Source organism: Pleurodeles waltl, chromosome 3_1 (assembly GCF_031143425.1).
Source record: "Pleurodeles waltl isolate 20211129_DDA chromosome 3_1, aPleWal1.hap1.20221129, whole genome shotgun sequence".
Taxonomy (NCBI): domain Eukaryota; kingdom Metazoa; phylum Chordata; class Amphibia; order Caudata; family Salamandridae; genus Pleurodeles; species Pleurodeles waltl.
The window spans coordinates 636,537,122-636,554,555 of NC_090440.1; the positions used below are offsets into that span (position 1 = coordinate 636,537,122).

The 17,434-nt window shown below is 44.1% G+C and overlaps 1 protein-coding gene across 1 annotated transcript in view; it reads left to right on the plus strand.

The window, feature by feature from the left end:
• The window catches only part of LOC138284406 (mucin-2-like), a 1,072,535-nt gene that overhangs the window by 212,702 nt on the left and 842,399 nt on the right, over positions 1–17,434 (plus strand). Inside the window, exon 10 of the mRNA XM_069223143.1 lies at positions 581–719. Coding sequence (XP_069079244.1) covers positions 581–719 — 139 coding nt within the window. The remainder of the gene's footprint in view (positions 1–580; positions 720–17,434) is intronic.

A 17,434-nucleotide genomic window follows, 5' to 3' on the forward strand; every position in this document is an offset into this window, starting at 1 on the left:
CCAAAGACTAAAATTAAAGCAAAACTATGAAAAAGGGTAGCTTGCTCAGTGATATGCAATTTGTGGAATTTGAGTTTGAGTCACATCTTGATTGCATCCTAATGTATTTGATTGATAGGTGTCCAATGCGATCCACAGCATATAACGTCTATCTCTATTGTCATGTCAGTAATGGCACAAACTTCCTTAGACATCTCAATGAATGTGATTTTGTCACAGAAAATAAAATAAATATAGATGAAACCTGACAATCCATGTCACTTATGTAATAGCATACTTAGCTTCAAATTCCCAATATTAGCTTGTCATAGAGAGAACAGTAAGAAAGTAGCATCACCCACTGTGAATGACCCCCCAGAAAGACATTGCTTAATGATTTAGAGGTATTATTACACTTATACCTCAACTCAATGCGCTCAGGAACAGCAAGCCAAATCTGGACCTTTAGGTTTTCTAGTTGGACTGCTCCTGTAAACTGCCTTAGATTGAAGAAGAGAACTAAAGGTCTGCAGGGAAGCATATGAAGAAAGAGCTAACGTACCTCTTGGTAACTAACTACCATCCTACTTTTACCCTTCAGTACCTGTGCAGATGGCCAGTGGAATTGTGTGGACAAACCTTGTTCTGGGACATGCTTTATCGAAGGAGGTTCTCACATCACCACGTTTGATGAGACTCGCTACAAATTCCATGGCGACTGTAGTTATGTAATATCAAAGGTACGTGAAGGGCTTAATTTGAAATAATCATTAGAATGGGAGGCTCATTTGTTTCATTGTAAACCTTAGATGGAAAACAAACTTGGTGTGTAGGTAACAGTGCAAAATATACTTTCTGATCTCTAAATTTTCTAATGTAATCACACACAACCAAGACATATATTTAATCAGTATGTATATCATACTGAGAAATGCAAATTTCAGTTGTTTAGACCATTCTAAAACTCTCCTGCTAATTTCCACTGCGTAATTGTTTCTCCTTAAATGCTGGCAGCGACAATATAACAAGAGGAGGTTAAAGAGTAAATTGAGATTAATATGATTCTATTAAAAACTCATCATTTTAAAGAGGCATATTAGAAGCCTACTTAGGTTACACATTCAATATCCCAACTTGTTCACCTTATGAAGAATGAATAAATGAATGTTTTTTTTTTATGCCAGTTGACATTAAAATGTCCTTCTAGTTGCTAATTTGTCACTTCCAAGCAAAAAAAGTGTAATTTTTACTTATTTAATCTCAAAGCCTTCTTTGCTATGATCAGCTTTATCGATCTGGTTTCTGAGTCGGTTGTGCCATAGAGTCAGCTCCCTTTCAGGTGCAGGATGCTGTCATAAGGCAATGGGATCAGGAGGAGAGTAAATTCTGCAGCCATTCTCACTTTAAGGATTTAGCATGTTGCATAGTGATTTTTGGGTTTCCATTAAAGTGTTTCTTTTTTCCCTGAGTAGAGATTTCAGGTAACTCAGATGGCAGCCATCTATTTAGATTCCCTCCATTTGCCACTTAGGCTTCTTCAGGGTTCAGCTATGACTCTGACTTTTAATAAAATCTTGTTGGAGCCTGTGGGGGACTAGAGCTAGATCAGGTGGTTTCCACCCTGCGATCTGCTGATTACGGGCCAGATGCAGGAAAATTGCAAATTGCGACTTGCAATTTGCGAGTCCTTCCGACTCGCAAATTGCAAGTCGCAATTTGCAATGCAGAACGGTGTCTCAGACACCGTCTGTGACTCGCTATGGGGTCGCAATGACCCACCTCATTAATATTAATGAGGTGGGTTGCAAATTGTGGCCCCATAGCGAGTCTAGGCACTCGCAAACATGGAGGCCTGCTGTAGTCAGCAGACCTCCATGTTCGTGACTGCTCTTAAATAAAGCAGTTTATTTTTTTTTAAGTGTATCCCGTCCTTAAAGGAAAACGAGCTGCACTTACAAAAAAAAACGAAACCTTTAGTTTCGGTATTTTTTCAGGGCAGGCCACTACCTGCCCTGAAAAAATTGTTTTGGGTCTATTCACAAACTGGAAGGGGTCCCATGGGGACCCCTTCCAATTTGCGAGTGGGTTACCATCCACTTGAAGTGGATGGTAACTGCAACACCATTTGCGACCGCATATGCGGTCGCAAATGGTATTGCATACCACTCCGAATCGCAAATAGGAAGGGAACACCCCTTCCTATTTGTGATTCTGAAATGCATATTGCGAGTCGGTCCCGACTCGCAATATGCATTTCTGCATGGCAAAGAGGCATTTGCGCCTCGCAAACGGCGATTTTCGCAGTTTGCGACGCGCAAATCCTTTGCTACATCTGGCCCTACATCTTAGAGCAGATGACATCACAACCCTGGGGAGCTGTTTCTATGGGGAAACAGCACTAATAATGCGGTCAATGCAACGATATGCATGGACCATGCTGCCGTTATCAAGCATATGCGTTGACTACACATGCGTTTACCACGCATATGTGTGGTAACGGTAGAGAGAACAGACGGGCGGAAGGAAGAAAGCAGGAAGGAGCAGCGACCAGAGGAGAGAGGTAAGTGGGGCGTGGTTTGTGGTAGTTTTTAGGACAGGGAGGGGGATCGGGGTAGGTTTCAGGACAGGGCAGGGTAGGTTTTAGGGTTTAGGGTGGGGTGGTGGGATGGGGTAGTTTTTAGGACAGGGCAGGGTAGGTTTTAGGACAGAGTAGGCTTTAGGATTTAGGGTGAAGGCGGGGGTCAGGGTAGTTTTTAGGACAGAACAGGGTAGATTTTGGGACAGGCCTGTGTAGGGTTTAGGGTGAAAGCGGGGGTCAGGGTAGTGTTTAGGACAGGTTGGGGTAGGTTTTAGGACAGGAGTAGGGTAGGTTTTAGGGTAAAGGTGGGGGTCAAGGTAGTTTTTATGAAGGGGTGAGGTTGGTTGTACGACAGGATAGGTTTTAGGGTGAAGGCGGGGACAGGGTCGTTTTTAGGACAGGGTGGGGTTGGTTATACAACAGGGTAGGTTTTAGGGTTTAGTGCGGGGTCTGGTAGTTTTGAGGACAGAGTGGGGTAGGTTTTAGGACAGTAGACGGGTAGGTTTTAGGGTTTAGGGCGGGCAATGGGATGGGGTCGTTTTTAGGACCGGGCAGGGTAGGTTTTAGGATTTAGGGTGAAGACGGGGGTTGGGGTAGTTTTTAGGACAGGGTGGGGTAGGTTTTAGGACCGGGTAGGTTTTAGGGTTTAGAGCAGGGGTCAGGTAGTTTTTTGGACAGAACAGGGTAGGTTTTAGGGCAGGGTAGGTTTTAGGGTGAAGGCAATGGTCGGGGTAGTTTATAGGACAGGGTGGGGTAGGGTTTAGGACAGGGTAGGTTTTAGGGTTTACAGCGGGGGTCAGGTAGTTTTTAGGACAGAGCAGGGTAGGTTTTAGGACAGGGGAAGGGTAGGTTTTAGGATTCAGGGTGAAGGTGGGGGTCAGAGTAGTTTTTAGGACAGGGTGGGGTAGGTTTTAGGACAGGTCAGTGTAAGTTTTAGGGCAGGGCGAGGAGTCGGGGTAATTTTTAGGACAGGACAGTGTAGGTTTTAGGGTTTAGGGCAGGGAGTTGAGTAGTTTTTGTATTTCAGCGTGGAGTAGGTTTTTGGACAGGAGTAGGGTAGGTTTTCGGGGGAGGTCGGGGTAGTTTTTAGGAGAGGGTGGGGTAGGCTTTAGGGTAAGGTAGGTTTTAGGGTTTAGAGCGAGGGTCAGGTAGTTTTTAGGACAGAGCGGGGTAGGTTTTAGGGCATGGTACGTTGTAGTGTTTAGGGTGGGACGGGGTTAGGGTTGTTTTTTGGACTGGATAGTGTAGGTTTTAAGGAAAGGGGTTGGGTAGTTTTAGGACTGGGTGGGATAGGTTTTGGGACAGGGCAAGGTAGCTTTTAGGGTTTAGGGCGAAGGCAGAGGATTGGGATAGTTTTTAGGGCAGGGTAGGTTTTAGGGTTCAGGATGGGGGCTTGGGTAGTTTTTAGGAAAGGGTGGGGTAGTTTTTAGGACAGGGTAGGTTTTAGGGTTTAGGGTAGGGTGTTGGGTAGCATTTAGGACAGGGCCGGGTAGGTTTTAGGTTTCGGATGAGGGTGGGAGTAATGTTTAGGGCAGGGAAGGGTAGTTTTTAGGCCAGGGTAGGTTTTACGCTTTAGGGAGGCGGTAGGGGTAGTTTGTAGGATAGGTGGGGTCGTTTTTAGGCCAGGGTAGGTTTTATAGTTTAGGGCAGGGTAGGGGTCCAGGTAGTTTTTAAGAAAGGTTGGGACAGGCTTTAGGACAGGGCAGGGTAGGCACAGGTGTTAGGGCTCTGGGCAGGGGTGGGAAGAGGCAGTTTTAAGGGCTTGGGCAGGTGGGGTATGATGTCAGGTTTAGGGGGAGGTGGGGAGGAGAATTTACCATGGATGTTACTTTACCAAACATGCTTTTACAACTAAATACATTGTAAAGGCATGCGCGCCAGAGGCATGCATGGAAAAGACGCGGTCGTGGTAAGGACTGAGTTGTAAAGGCATGCATTGTAAACGCATTAGTTGTTCCATCATACATCCGTTTCTATGCCGTAGAAGTATGGACAACTTTGCAGTCTTTCAAATGTATTCCTTCTTACCCCCATTTTTATTAGGTCTTAGCTATACATATGATTTCTAGTACATGTCAGACACTTAGAATAGGCTTTTGGTCAACCCTTCCTCATGACTGGATAGCTTTGTTGTTTATCTCACTTCCCTGCTCCTGATCAATTGGCTTTCCTCCCTATTCATGTGTTAGTCTCGGCTGCGGAGCATTTTGATCTCACAATGTTTCATATTGATCAGGTAGCCCTCTACTGCTGACATCAGACCTTTATTTCAAGTAAGTTCATGCAAGGGATGTACTATTTCCTCTACTTTTCTTTTCACATGCCTCATTCTGCTCATCCCCTCAGGTCCTCTAGCCCAGAGATCTCCAAACATTTTTGTTCTGAGTGCCCTTACCCAAAATGTTTTGAAGTGCCCCCCCCCCCCTAGAAAACTTTATGGGAAGACTTGGGGAAGTGGGAAGGGTGGGGTTAGCACAAGATGTGTGGCTTGTGAGATAATATAAGGGTGCCTTTTCAGTAGCTCACAGTTTACACTGAATGTGAGACATATAAAAGGGCAAACACATAAAAACACAAATATAAACATTGAACTGAGCAAAATGCACTGCTCTCATTAATGAAGGTCCTCATTCTTTTGGGTCCCAATGCAACTGCACCTTCTGCACTAATGATAGCTATGGCTCTGAATAGCAAGCTGTCCTCTCTGACACTTTCACCACTTCATCACCATGTCTGGCCATGACTCCAGTCTTGAAAATAGACAGTCCCTTTCAGAAACAATGAGCTCTCATTTGTTGCACTCTTCATCCCTAATGTTCTCCACGTCATTGTAAATTAAGACAGTTATAATTATGATGTGTGGGCCCTTCACACTTCTGCACCTCAGTGCCACTTTGTCTGCTTCACTAATGAGACCTACTGCCTTGTGCAGCAGGAAGTCGTCTTTACCCCATTGTTAAAGCCCTCCTCCCATCCTCCTTTCTGCTATCTCTCTGAAGCCTAAGGCTAAAAGTGCCTCCTCTGCTCTAATTGCTCCTCTCTTATGCCATTGGTATGATGCCGAAAACAATACTGGAACAGCAAGGGTGCACTTAGCCCTAATGCAAGAAAAAAATAAGCCATAATATGAATTCAGTTGGGCCCTCACACCCCTGTGCTCTGGTGCCACTGTACCTGCAGCACCAGCGATACCTACTCCTCTGCCCATTCCTCTGGCCATTATTGTGAGGTCTAAAGCCCAAAGCAGACTGTCTGTCCCTTTGTATCGAAAAAAGAACAACAACCACATATATCCTAGGAACACACATTACTAGGCTGCTGTATACCTCCCCTCACCACCGACGCAAACCTCTGAGCACAGAACTTCCACCAATGGATCTCCGAATGTGCCAACAACCAAGCGCTGCTCCGAATGACCTTAGGTAAAGACAACCTCAAGAAGGCCAGCTGGTTCTCCTCCACACTCCAGGACTCTAGGCACACCTCCAGACAGCTAGAAAAAAGATGGAGAAACAGCAAGTCCCTGGAGGACCTCATGGTCTTCAAATCCACCATCAAATCCCACCACAACCTCATCAGATCTACTAGGAATGCTGCCCTGCAGGGCCGTATCAGCTCCACCGCACACAATACCAAAGAGGTCTTTGCCTTGGTTAAAGAGTTTGCCAAACCCCAGTCGGAAGCTGCAAACATCCCTCCATTTCAGGACCTCTGCGACAGACTAGCCACCTTCTTCTATTGAAAAATCAAGGACATCTACAATTGTTTTGGACCCCAAGACCCTCCGAGCCCACCAACAACCCTGCAGCTCGGATCTTCCAAACCTTTACAGATCCTGTACTGCTGGACCATCCTCACAATGCACAAGATCTGCACCATCATGAGCAGCAGCCACTCTGGATCCCCTACTGGTCCCTGTCCCCACCACATTTTCAACAAAGCCACCACTTTTATCGCCCCCTAGCTCCACCACACTCTCTGCTGCTCCATGGAGATGTCTACCTTCCCCGAGGACTGGAAGCATGCCACCATCCACCCGCTCCTGAAGAAACCCACGGCCTACTCCCCGGATCTCAAGAACTATCGCCCCATGTCTCTGCTGCCTTTCTCAGCAAAGGTCATCAGAAAAAGGACATCAATGAACAGCTCTGCAAACACGTCGAGGATAACAACATCCTGGAAATCTCCCAATCAGGCTTTAGTAGCAACCACAGCACAGATACCGCCCTCCTTGCCACCATAGATGACATCTGCTTGCTCCTTGACCACGGCCAAACAGCAGCCCTTATGCTATAGGACCTACCAACCGCCTTCAACACGTTCTCCCATCACACCCTCTGCTCCAGACTCTACACAGCTGGCATCCATGGCAAGTCCCTAGAGTGGATACGCTCCTTCCTGACCGGCAGAACACAGAGAGTCAGACTCCTGCCATAGCTGTCAGAACCTACGGAAATCAGCTGCAGTGTACCCCAGGGCTCCTCCCTGAGCCCCACACTCTTCAACATTTACATGGACCCACTCGTATCCATCATCAGAAGCCACAGACTGAACATCGTCTCCTATGCTGACAACACCCAGCTGATCATCTCACTGACCGAAAAACCCTACAACTGCCAAGAAGGACGTCCATAACAGGATGGAAGATGTTGCTGCCTGGATGAAGGAGAGCTGCCTCAAGCTCAACTCAGACAAGACCGGGATCCTCATCCTGGGACCCTTCACATCAGCCTGGGATGACTCCTGGTAGCCTGTTACACTAGCACCCCCACCCCCAACAAACCATGCACACAACCTTGGCTTCATCCTGGATTCATCTCTCGCCATGACCCTCCAGGTCAACTCTGTTGCATCCTCCTGTTTCCACACTCTCCCTGGTCACCGGCTGACTTGACCATGGCAACACCCTCTATGCCAGCACCACTCAAAAGAATCTGAAGAAACTGCAGCACATCCAGAACCCCTCAACTATTCTCATCCTGGACGTCCCCTGCCATGAACACATCACCATACACCTGAGAGAACTCCACTGGCTCCCCTTTGAGAAAAGGATCAGCCTCAAACTCCTCATCCATGCATTCAAGGCTCTTTATGACCTAGGGCCTACCTACCTCAGCCACTGCATCACCTTTTACTCCCCCACCAGACCTCTCTGCTCCGCTCAACAGGCACTAGCCACCGTACCCTACACATGGAAGACCTCAGCTGGAGGAAGATCCTTTGCCTACCTCACAGCAAAGAGCTGGAACACCTTGCCTCTTTACCTCAGGCAGTCACCATCAGTACCTCAATTCAGGAAGGACATTAAAACCTGGCTCTTTGACTGAAGCATAGGGTACTGACCCCCAACAGCACCTTGAGACCCTTACGGGTGGGTAGTGCGCTCTACAAATTTCTGATTGATTGATTGAACCTGATCCGCAGGATGCCAGGATATTGCTCAAACTTGTGGGACCACTAAGTGAAGATGTAACCAATATTAAGCAGTTTAGCAGATTGTTGTTGATAGGGTTCTGCTAGTGCTAGCTAGGCCCACTAATGATATTGGCCCTGATAGTGCAAGATGGCCCATCCTCATGGGAGAAAATGTTTATTCTGTTGTCCTGTGTGTGGGTATTTTAACAGTGCCTTTGCATAGGTTAAGCTCAGTGAGGCCTTCTGCTTTGATTATTCAAAATAATAGGATATTCAATTGTGATCTGAGCTTTCTTAAAGGGCTGTTTGACATTTTGAAACACACTTTACTTTCTAGGCTTGTTCATATTGAGGATTCAATTATCACAATTCAGTATTTTTTCCAACTACTACCATAAATATCACTCCCACCAGTACAAATTAGGATGCTTTGATGCTTCCAACTGGCACGAGTGACACTCATGTTCGCAGGAGGATGTCTAATTCGCACACCAAAGGCTTGAATACCACAATTACTAAGGTTATGCCATCAATTATTACTGAGGGTAATTTTTCATCCTGAAGGACTGTTAACAAAAATACAGTACCATCTGTTGTCAATCTTGAACATATGGAACATTCCTGACATCAGCATTTGTTAGGTTCCCCTTGGCTTCTTTTGTATACCCTAATAGGCACATGTTCTCGATAACCCTTTTTTCAAGCAAAACAGGTGCCTGGACATCTTTAATGTAACTACACAAAAGAGATTCAGCATACATTTGTTGATCTGACTGAATGACTATTGACAACAGGTTCTTTTAATAATATTACTTTGTGGTCCAGTGTTCCTAAGTGTATGATACAGTATTACATCAAGGCACTCGCCTTGAGGATGATTGTGATCCTGAGGGTTCCCTGTTGAGACAAACCATGAAGAGTTTCATAGAATGTAATTGGGATTGCTTCCAAGTTGGGTAATCCACAATATTTATAATTTATAAAATCAATTAACATTATGAATTTACAGAAAACTTGGTCCATCTGTAATGTGCTATCAGTGTGTTTTCTTCATATGTTATTTCTGCAATACCTTCCCTTCTGGTTAAGTAGAGGGGGTGAGTAACTTATTTGTGCTACTCCACTCTTCAATCGATGACACATCATCATCATGCTTGTTGGGGTACCCATCAAGCTCTACCTTTGACTTTTGATGAGCTTGATGCAGGGGTGTAGTCACCTAGCCACCAGTGGTGCAGCCGTGCAATGCACCGGGGCTCAGAGGTGAGAGGGGACCCAACTTCAAAGCCCTAAGAGGGCCCCTTTTAGCATAGGTATTGGAAGTAGCAGTGCGGGGTGCTGCAGTACCCCCAAAATAACCACAATGAATTTCCAAACATGAATAAACATTAAATATGATTTTAAATCATGTTTCTATCTTATCACATTTCCCGTATATTCAAATAAAGAGGTCAGGGTTTTTGACGCAACGTTGCTTATTCTTTTAATTTGGAAACCACTTTTCTATCTCTTACTGCAAAGACTGAAAGTTTTGCAAAGTGAACTATGTGATAATCTTGCTTGTGTGAAAGGAAAGGCTGTATGATGTTGTTTTCTTCTAAGACAACAAAATGTTATATTTAAATGAACTGTAGAAATATTTCAAAATAAATACACAGAAAGGCACACATGAAGAACTTATTTTTCTAATTCTGAAGTGCGCTGGAAAGAAAAATGTAATAGGATCAAAACAAATCACAACTCTTTGCTTGGTGATGCACAAATGACAACTATTTGCTGTAACCCATTTCCACACATTTACACACATTCTCGATGTATAGTTTTATCACTAAAGCTGAATGCCTGTGCAAATCTAGTGGTCATTCTAATGGAAATTGTGCTGTCTGTAAATGACAGTTTACTTCCAAACCACGCTTTAGTAATATATTTGTGATGTTGTACTCCTAAATGGAACACCAGCGATATACTGCACCCTTACCAATCTCCTGCTGAATGGGAGTGGCTCATTTGCGACACTTGTGCTTTGTGTGATGCGTGGAATTTTTGGATATCCTATGACTTTATTGATGTAACATTGACGGCATCACCACTAGTCTGAAAAATGTTCGAGCACCACTGCCTACTAGGCCACAAAAGCTCTTACAGCAGTAGGAGCTTGATGTTAACTCTGTCTGATTCCCTCAGCTGCAGGAGTCAGACTCTGAGCTGCAGCATCCACTGAAGCCCCTGCAGGAGCATTGCAGAGGCTTCTTTGCACACACAGTGGCTGGCCGAGTAGTGTGCCTTCTTACTTTTTTAAATGTAGAGTACTCCTTCTGGTAATGCCTGCCTGCACCAGCAGAGGTCAAAGAAAAAGTTATGCATATGTTGCTGCGTGGCTTCTGAAGGCAGGAAAGTCACAGTAATCACTGTGTTGAGCCTGACAATTTGAAAGCAGATGATGGTGGTTAATAAAAACCATAGACCCACTTTGGACAGAGTGTTGGAACTTGGATAATTAATTATTTGCACTTTGTTTCATTGTATGCTAAAACAATTCACAGTTAACTTTAAAACAACTTCTTGTGGGTCACTAATGCACAATCCTTCCGTATTAAAACCTGAAGTAGGAATAGTTATCTGAGGCCCGTGCCAGCTTGCCAGAATCTTAGGTTCTTGGAAAACAGTATGTTGCTACCCAGAGCAAAATATTGAGTGAGGGGAAACTCAAGCAAGTTATGCACCATACAGTATTAGAGGTGGGTAAGTACAAACGTTAACAGGGAGAGCCAAGTCACGGGTCTTCCTTGGCTCTAACAACCCCGTACGAGATGAGCCACTGAAATATTTGGAATGAAAATTGTGCAACAAATATTATGTAAAGATGTTTTGAAGTGTCTTCATAATTCCAAAAAGTATATTTCTTCAACATGGGTCACACCTAAGTACATCTGATTATGTCACTCAGACGCAAGGCATTTACCAAAAGTTGTAGTTTTTAAACATGAATTTAGAAACATTTATGCCCCCACCCTGATGACAATACTATTAGCGAATTAAGGGGCAAGTCAGTTGTCATATGTACCTTATAAGTAATACAGTGGGCCATATTCTTATTTTACAGAGAGAAGCATTTTCGTAATTGAGTCAAATACAAGAGAGATTTTTGTACAGCATACCTCCTCACATACTTTACATTTTTTTCATACGTCAGTGAAAAAATAGGAGGCACGATAAAATAAAACAATAGCATAGGATCACACAATTTTGTCAAGTGGAGAAGGCAGGACTGATCATAGGTATTCTGTTTTCACACTGTGTAATTCAGCCACTAGATTAGTGTCACTTTCTCGTTCCTGTTTGACATCAAAGTTTAATGCTTTGTCTTTCATTCTTGGTGAATAAGGTTAGATAGTGGGTAAGAAGCAGACACAACATAAAAGTTCAGCTCTTTTTGAGCTTGAGAGGTCAAGGAGTCCTCAAGCTGAACCAAACCATGGAATCTGGCTCGAGCCTTCAGTGGCTCACCCTCATTTATAAATAATTATGGGGATTCTGTGCCTGAAATAAGCTCGGATGCTTTGCCCAAGTGGTTCCTGTTTTGTAGTAGCGATGTCTTAGCTTGCACTTTTGCTGACCATCTTCTACCTGTCTGTGTGCGGGGAACTGCAGTATGCTGCACATGGTAAGTGTGTGCTTACATACAGGCTTGGACTGCTGCTACAGTGCATGCCCATATTCTGTCCATGTTCAGTGAATGCGAGGGAACCTTGCATTGTTTCTGGCCAGAGCAGTGTGTGTTTTTGGATGTGAGGGAAGGTTGTACTACTGTCTTTTGCTGTATCTGTTTTGTGTGCAGAAATCTTGCTATTTATGTGAGTCAAGCCTCTTGTTGTCTCAAAAATAAAACATTATTGCTTAGAGGTAAGCTCACCAGTAATTTATTAGGCATTCACATATTGGTTCAGCTGTTCAGAATGGCACACATACAATTGGGCAATAGATCAACCCTCTTTGGGTACTGGCTTTGTTCCTAGTGTTTGGCTCTGCATATTAGACAATTGTTAGTCTTGAGAGGGTCAGGTGGGCTAAGTAACCATAGTTTGCCTGCTTACTCTTTGTTAGTCTGTAACCAGAGGAGTTCAACCTTAGGAGTTATTTTCTTTAGTTCATCCCCCAGCAGCTCACCTACAACTGCATACTCGTGCCAACTGAGTGATCAGTACCAGCAGTTCTGCTGCCATTGTTACTAGACCACAACATTTAGAGCATGAGCAAGCCCTGCTGCAAACTTCAAAAATATGCCACCCTTTTTAAAGGCATTCTGCATATGCTATCATTTTTCAACGTTCAAAAATGACAAAGCAGTATGCAGCATTACTTTTGAATGTTTTTATTGATACATCTGCCCTCTGCATTTAGTTGCCAAAACTCTTCCTGCAAAAGTCAGTAAAGATCAAACTCACATTGCCTGCAGTGCTGGTTCAAGTGTTGCTGAAGGGAGATTAGATACCCTTAGTATGTGTAGTTTACTTCAACAGCTGTGAATTGCACTCGTGGATGGATGCTCCAAATACTCAACCTGTGCCTCCTATGTCATCATCTGTCACAACTTTTCTTCTTCCTATTGAGCAGTGTATCTCTTTGTGAGCAGTGTGCTTGTGTGTGTGCAGATTAGCCATCTTGTTTTCTGAGTGCATTGTGAGGGGTGGGCCCATGTGAAAGAAGGATTAACATTGTCTTTTCTGAGTGCAAGGTAAGTGGTCTGCAGGTTGAAAGCTGTGCCTTTGTGAATGCAGAGTGAGCCATATACCCATATCTGTGCAGCATGAAGGATATGCCTATATGAGGGCAGCAGTATAAGATCTCTGCACATGACGTCTCTGTGTGCATGCAACTCACAAGGTCCAAACCTATTGACTTTAGCAATGTTTTTTAGGTTTACGCCTTTGACTTGCAGAAAGCAGTGCAGGAATTGGAAATACAATAGTGTATATGGGAATGGTAGTGAGCTTTGATATGGCATATGCAGACTAGGTTGAAGGAGGTCGAGGAGTGTTGTGGGCAGCTAGCAGACCTAAAGGTCACCTTAGTGAAGGTGCTCACTTATTTTGCTTGCATTAGGGCCCATGGTAACCTTGCTACTCCACTGGCTTGGTGCTGTTCTATTACTAACTTTTTTTTAAACAATTGTACTAAAAAGGCCTGCACCAATATATTTAACCAGAAGACAATTTTGGATGTATTTCATTTTAGTTCTGTTAACCATTTATTGAGGTCTAGGAAGATTTGTTCAGAGGCCCAGCACTCCTAGAAACGCTTTAATAGCATGTGTTCAAGAGCTGTCTTTAGGTTGTATTGGGAATTAAAACAGTGCCAAGAAGTTTAACCCCTCGGGTGCCTTGGATGTAACAGTTACATCCTGCGCAGCACTGCCCGGGAGCCCAGGACATAACCATTACATCCTGTTACCGGCCCTCTGGGAAAGCACTAGCTCTCCCCCAGAGGGCCTGGCACCCCCTCTCCTGGCAACCCCCATCCCCACAAACCCCCGTGGCATTTGATGATGTCAGCGTGCATCCACGCGCTGACCTCATCAGAGGCTGCCCCCACGGAAGAGAAATGTTTTAGTATTTCTCCTTCGATTATGTGGAGGGGGTGAGATATGCATCAAAGCTATATTTGAGCATAGGGGGAGCAGCCCCTAGGGCAAGGGCCGCTCCCCGGTGGGGCAAATTATCTTTATGCCTTTTATAATTAGGCTGATCTGCCCCCGGGGGGGGGGCTGAAACCGCTAGACACCAGGGATTTTTTTTTTTCATGTTTTTTAGATGGGGGCACATTACTGTTGCCCTATTTTTGTGAGGCCCATCTGCCACCAAGGAGGGCTGAAAGTCCACAGGAGACCAGGGAAGATTTTTTTTTTCAAAAAAAGAGTGTGGGGGTATGGCCATACCCCCACCCCAAATAAATGGGCCAAAGTTGTTCTGCCTTCTGCTGGGTAGATGGGGCAATTACCCTCGATCCACTTCCCCGGGGGGGGCAGAAAGCCTACTAGATGCCAGGGAATAAAAACCAAAAATAGTACGGTGGTGGCTACCTACCATTATGGGCATGATTATGCCCCCACCCCAACTGAAGGGGGTGACAGTCTTTTAGCTCTTCCCTGCACTCTAAAACATCTTATCCCACGGCAAGTGGACATTTGATTATTTTGGGTTTTGAGTTTACATTTGGGGCCGTGAGAGCATGTCTAACTCTCAAAATCGGCCCACTTGGAATGGTGAGGGCTGCACTTTTTGGACATTGGGACGCTACCATGTGGAAAAATCCACAAGACCGAGAAACATCTGTAAAATAAACATCAAGGTGAATCCAGGGTGGTGTGCTTCACATGCACCCCGCACCATTTACTTACCCACAATGTCCTGCAAACCTGCACATTTTTTGGAAATCACACATTTTTCCCACATTTTTGTGATGGAACCTTCTGGAATCTGCAGGAATCCACAAAATTCCTACCGCCCAACATTGTCGCATCTATACTGATAAAAAATCTGCCCCACTTGTCAGCCTAAAAATTAATTTTTTTCAACTGCCCTTTTGGACCCGCTTTGGTTCCCCCACATGTTTTCCATGTTTTTGGCTCTTCCCTGTCCCAGGCACTTGGCCCACCTACACAAGTGATATATCATTTTTACCTGGAGACTGAGAGGCGGTAGAAAATTTGTGCAGGTGCGGTGATCCCACACAGAAATGTGGGAAAAATAAAATGTTTTAGCTAAATTTGAAGTTTGCTGAGGATTCCAGGTAAGAAAACACTAGCGAATCCATGCAAGTCACACCTCCCTGGATTCCCTCATGTGTCTAGTTTTCAAAAATGTTTGGGTTTGGTTGGTTTCCCTAGATGGCTGCTAAGCCCAGGACCAAAAACGCAGGTACCCCCCCCACACACAAAAACAGGTAGTTTTGTATTTGTGTTTTGGGGCATTTCCTGTTGTGGGCACTAGGCCTACCCACACAAGTGAGGTACCATTTTTATCGGAAGACCTGGGGGAACAGTGGGTAGAAGGAAGTTTGTGGCTCCCCTCAGATTCCAGAACTTTGAAGCACCGAAATGTGAGGAAAAAGTGTTTTTTGCCAAATTTTGAGGATTGCTAAGGATTCTAGGTAATAGAACCTGGTGAGAGCACCACAAGTTACCCCATCCTGGGTTTCCCTGGGTGTCTAGTTTTCAGAAATATCCCAGTTTGCTAGGTTTTCCTAGGTGCCGGATGAGCTAGGGCCAAAATCCACAGCTAGGCACTTTGCAAAAAACAGGTCTGTTTTCTTTGAGAAAATGTGATGTGTCTCCTTGTTTTGGGGCATTTACTATCACGGACCGTAGACCTACCCACACAAGTGAGGTACCATTTTTATCGGGAGACTTGGGGTAATGAGGGTGGAAGGAAACTTGTGGCCCCTCTCAGATTTGAGAACTTTCTGTCTCCGAAATATGAGTAAAAAGTGTTTTCTTGCCAAAGTTTGAGGTTTACAAAGGATTCTGAGTAAGTGTATAGTTTTAAAAAATGCAAAGGTTTGGTAAGTTTCCCTAGGTGCTGGCTGAGCTAGGGGCCAAATCCACAGCTAGGCACTTTGCAAAAAACAGGTCTGTTTTCTTTGGGAAAATGTGATGTGTCCTTGTTGTGTTTTGTGGCATTTCCTGTCGCAAGCACTAGGCCTACCCACACAAGTGAAGTACCATTTTTATTGGGAGACATGGGGAAACACTGGGTGGAAGGAAATTTGTGGCTCCTCTCAGATTCCAGAACTTTCTGTCACCAAAATGTGAGGGAAAAGTGTTTTGTTTTGCCAAATATTGAGGTTTGCAAAGGATTCTGGGTAACAGACCCTGATGCGAGCCCCACAAGTCACCCCATCTTGGATTCCCCTTGGTGTCTAGTTTTAAGAAATGCACAGGTTTGATAAGTTTCCCTAGGTGCTGGCTGAGCTAGGGGCCAAATCCACAGCTAGGCACTATGCAAAAAACATGTCAGATTTGAATGTAAAAATGTGATGTGTCCATGTTGCGTTTCCTGTCACAGGCACTAGGCCTACCCACACAAGTGAGGTACTATTTTTATCTGGAGACTTGGAGGAAAACAGAATAAAAGAACTGTTATTGCTCCTTGTATTTCTCAACATTTTTTCCTTCCAAATGTAAGACAGTGTGTAAAAAAGACGTCTATCTGAGAAATGCACTTTAATTCACATGTTAATATGGGGACCTTGTAATTCAGAGATGTGCAAATGACCACTGCTTCTCAAAACCTTATCTTGTGCCTATTTTGGAAATGCAAAGGTTTTCTTGATACCTATTTTTCACTCTTTATATTTCAGCAAATGAATTGCTTTATAGCGGGTATTGAATGAAAACCCATTGCAAGGTGCAGCTCATTTATTGGCCCTGGGTAGCTAGGGTTCTTGATGAACCTACAAGCCCTATATATCCCGCAACCAGAAGAGTTCAGCAGACTTAATGGTATATTGCTTTAAAAAAATCTGACATCGCAAGAAAGAGTTGCAGAGTAATACGTGGAGACAGATAGCTGGGTTTTTTCATCTCAATTTCAATTTTGTTTTTATTTCAGCTGTTATTTTCTGTAGGAAACCCTTATAGGATCTACACAAATGACCCCTTGATGAATTCAGAATGTTGTCTACTTTTCAGAAAGGTTTAGCCTTCCGGGATCCAGCATTGGTTTAATACCTATTTCTGTCACTAACTGGAAGGAGGCTAAAAACACAAAAAATAGCAAAAAATGGGGCATGTCCCAGTAAAATGCCAAAATTGTGTTGAAAAATGTAGTTTTCTGATTCAAGTCTGCCTGTTCCTGAAAGCTGGGAAGATGGTGATTGTAGCACAGCAAGCCCTTGTTGGTGCTATTTTTAGGGAAAAAACCACAAGCCTTCTTCTGCAGTCTTTCTTTCCCATTTAAAAAAAAAAAAAACTAAATGTTTGCAATATTTCGGCTAATATCTTGGTCTCCTTCAGAGAAACCCACAAACTCTGGGTACCTCTAGAATTCCTAGGTTGATGGAAAAAAAGGACACAAATTTGGTGTGGGTAGCTTATGTGGACAAAATGTTATGAGGGCCTAAGGCCCATATTTATACTTTTAAGCACTGCATTTGTGCCGCTTTTTGAAGCAAAAGTGATGCAAACGTATAAAATAAAATTGTATTTGGTACATTTGCACCGCTTTTGCATACAAAAATGAAGCAAATGTGGTGCTAAAAAAGTATAGATATAGGCCTTAGTTTGAACTGCCTCAAATAGCCAAAAAAAAAACCTGGCACCTGAGGGGGAAAAGGCGTGGCAGCGAAGGGGTTAAATGAGGTTTAGAGGCTAAGACATTTAGATAAACATGGTATTTGTGCTGAAGCATGGAAAGTTCTTCATGTAGCTAGTCACGCTAATGACCAACATTTATTTTGGCAGTC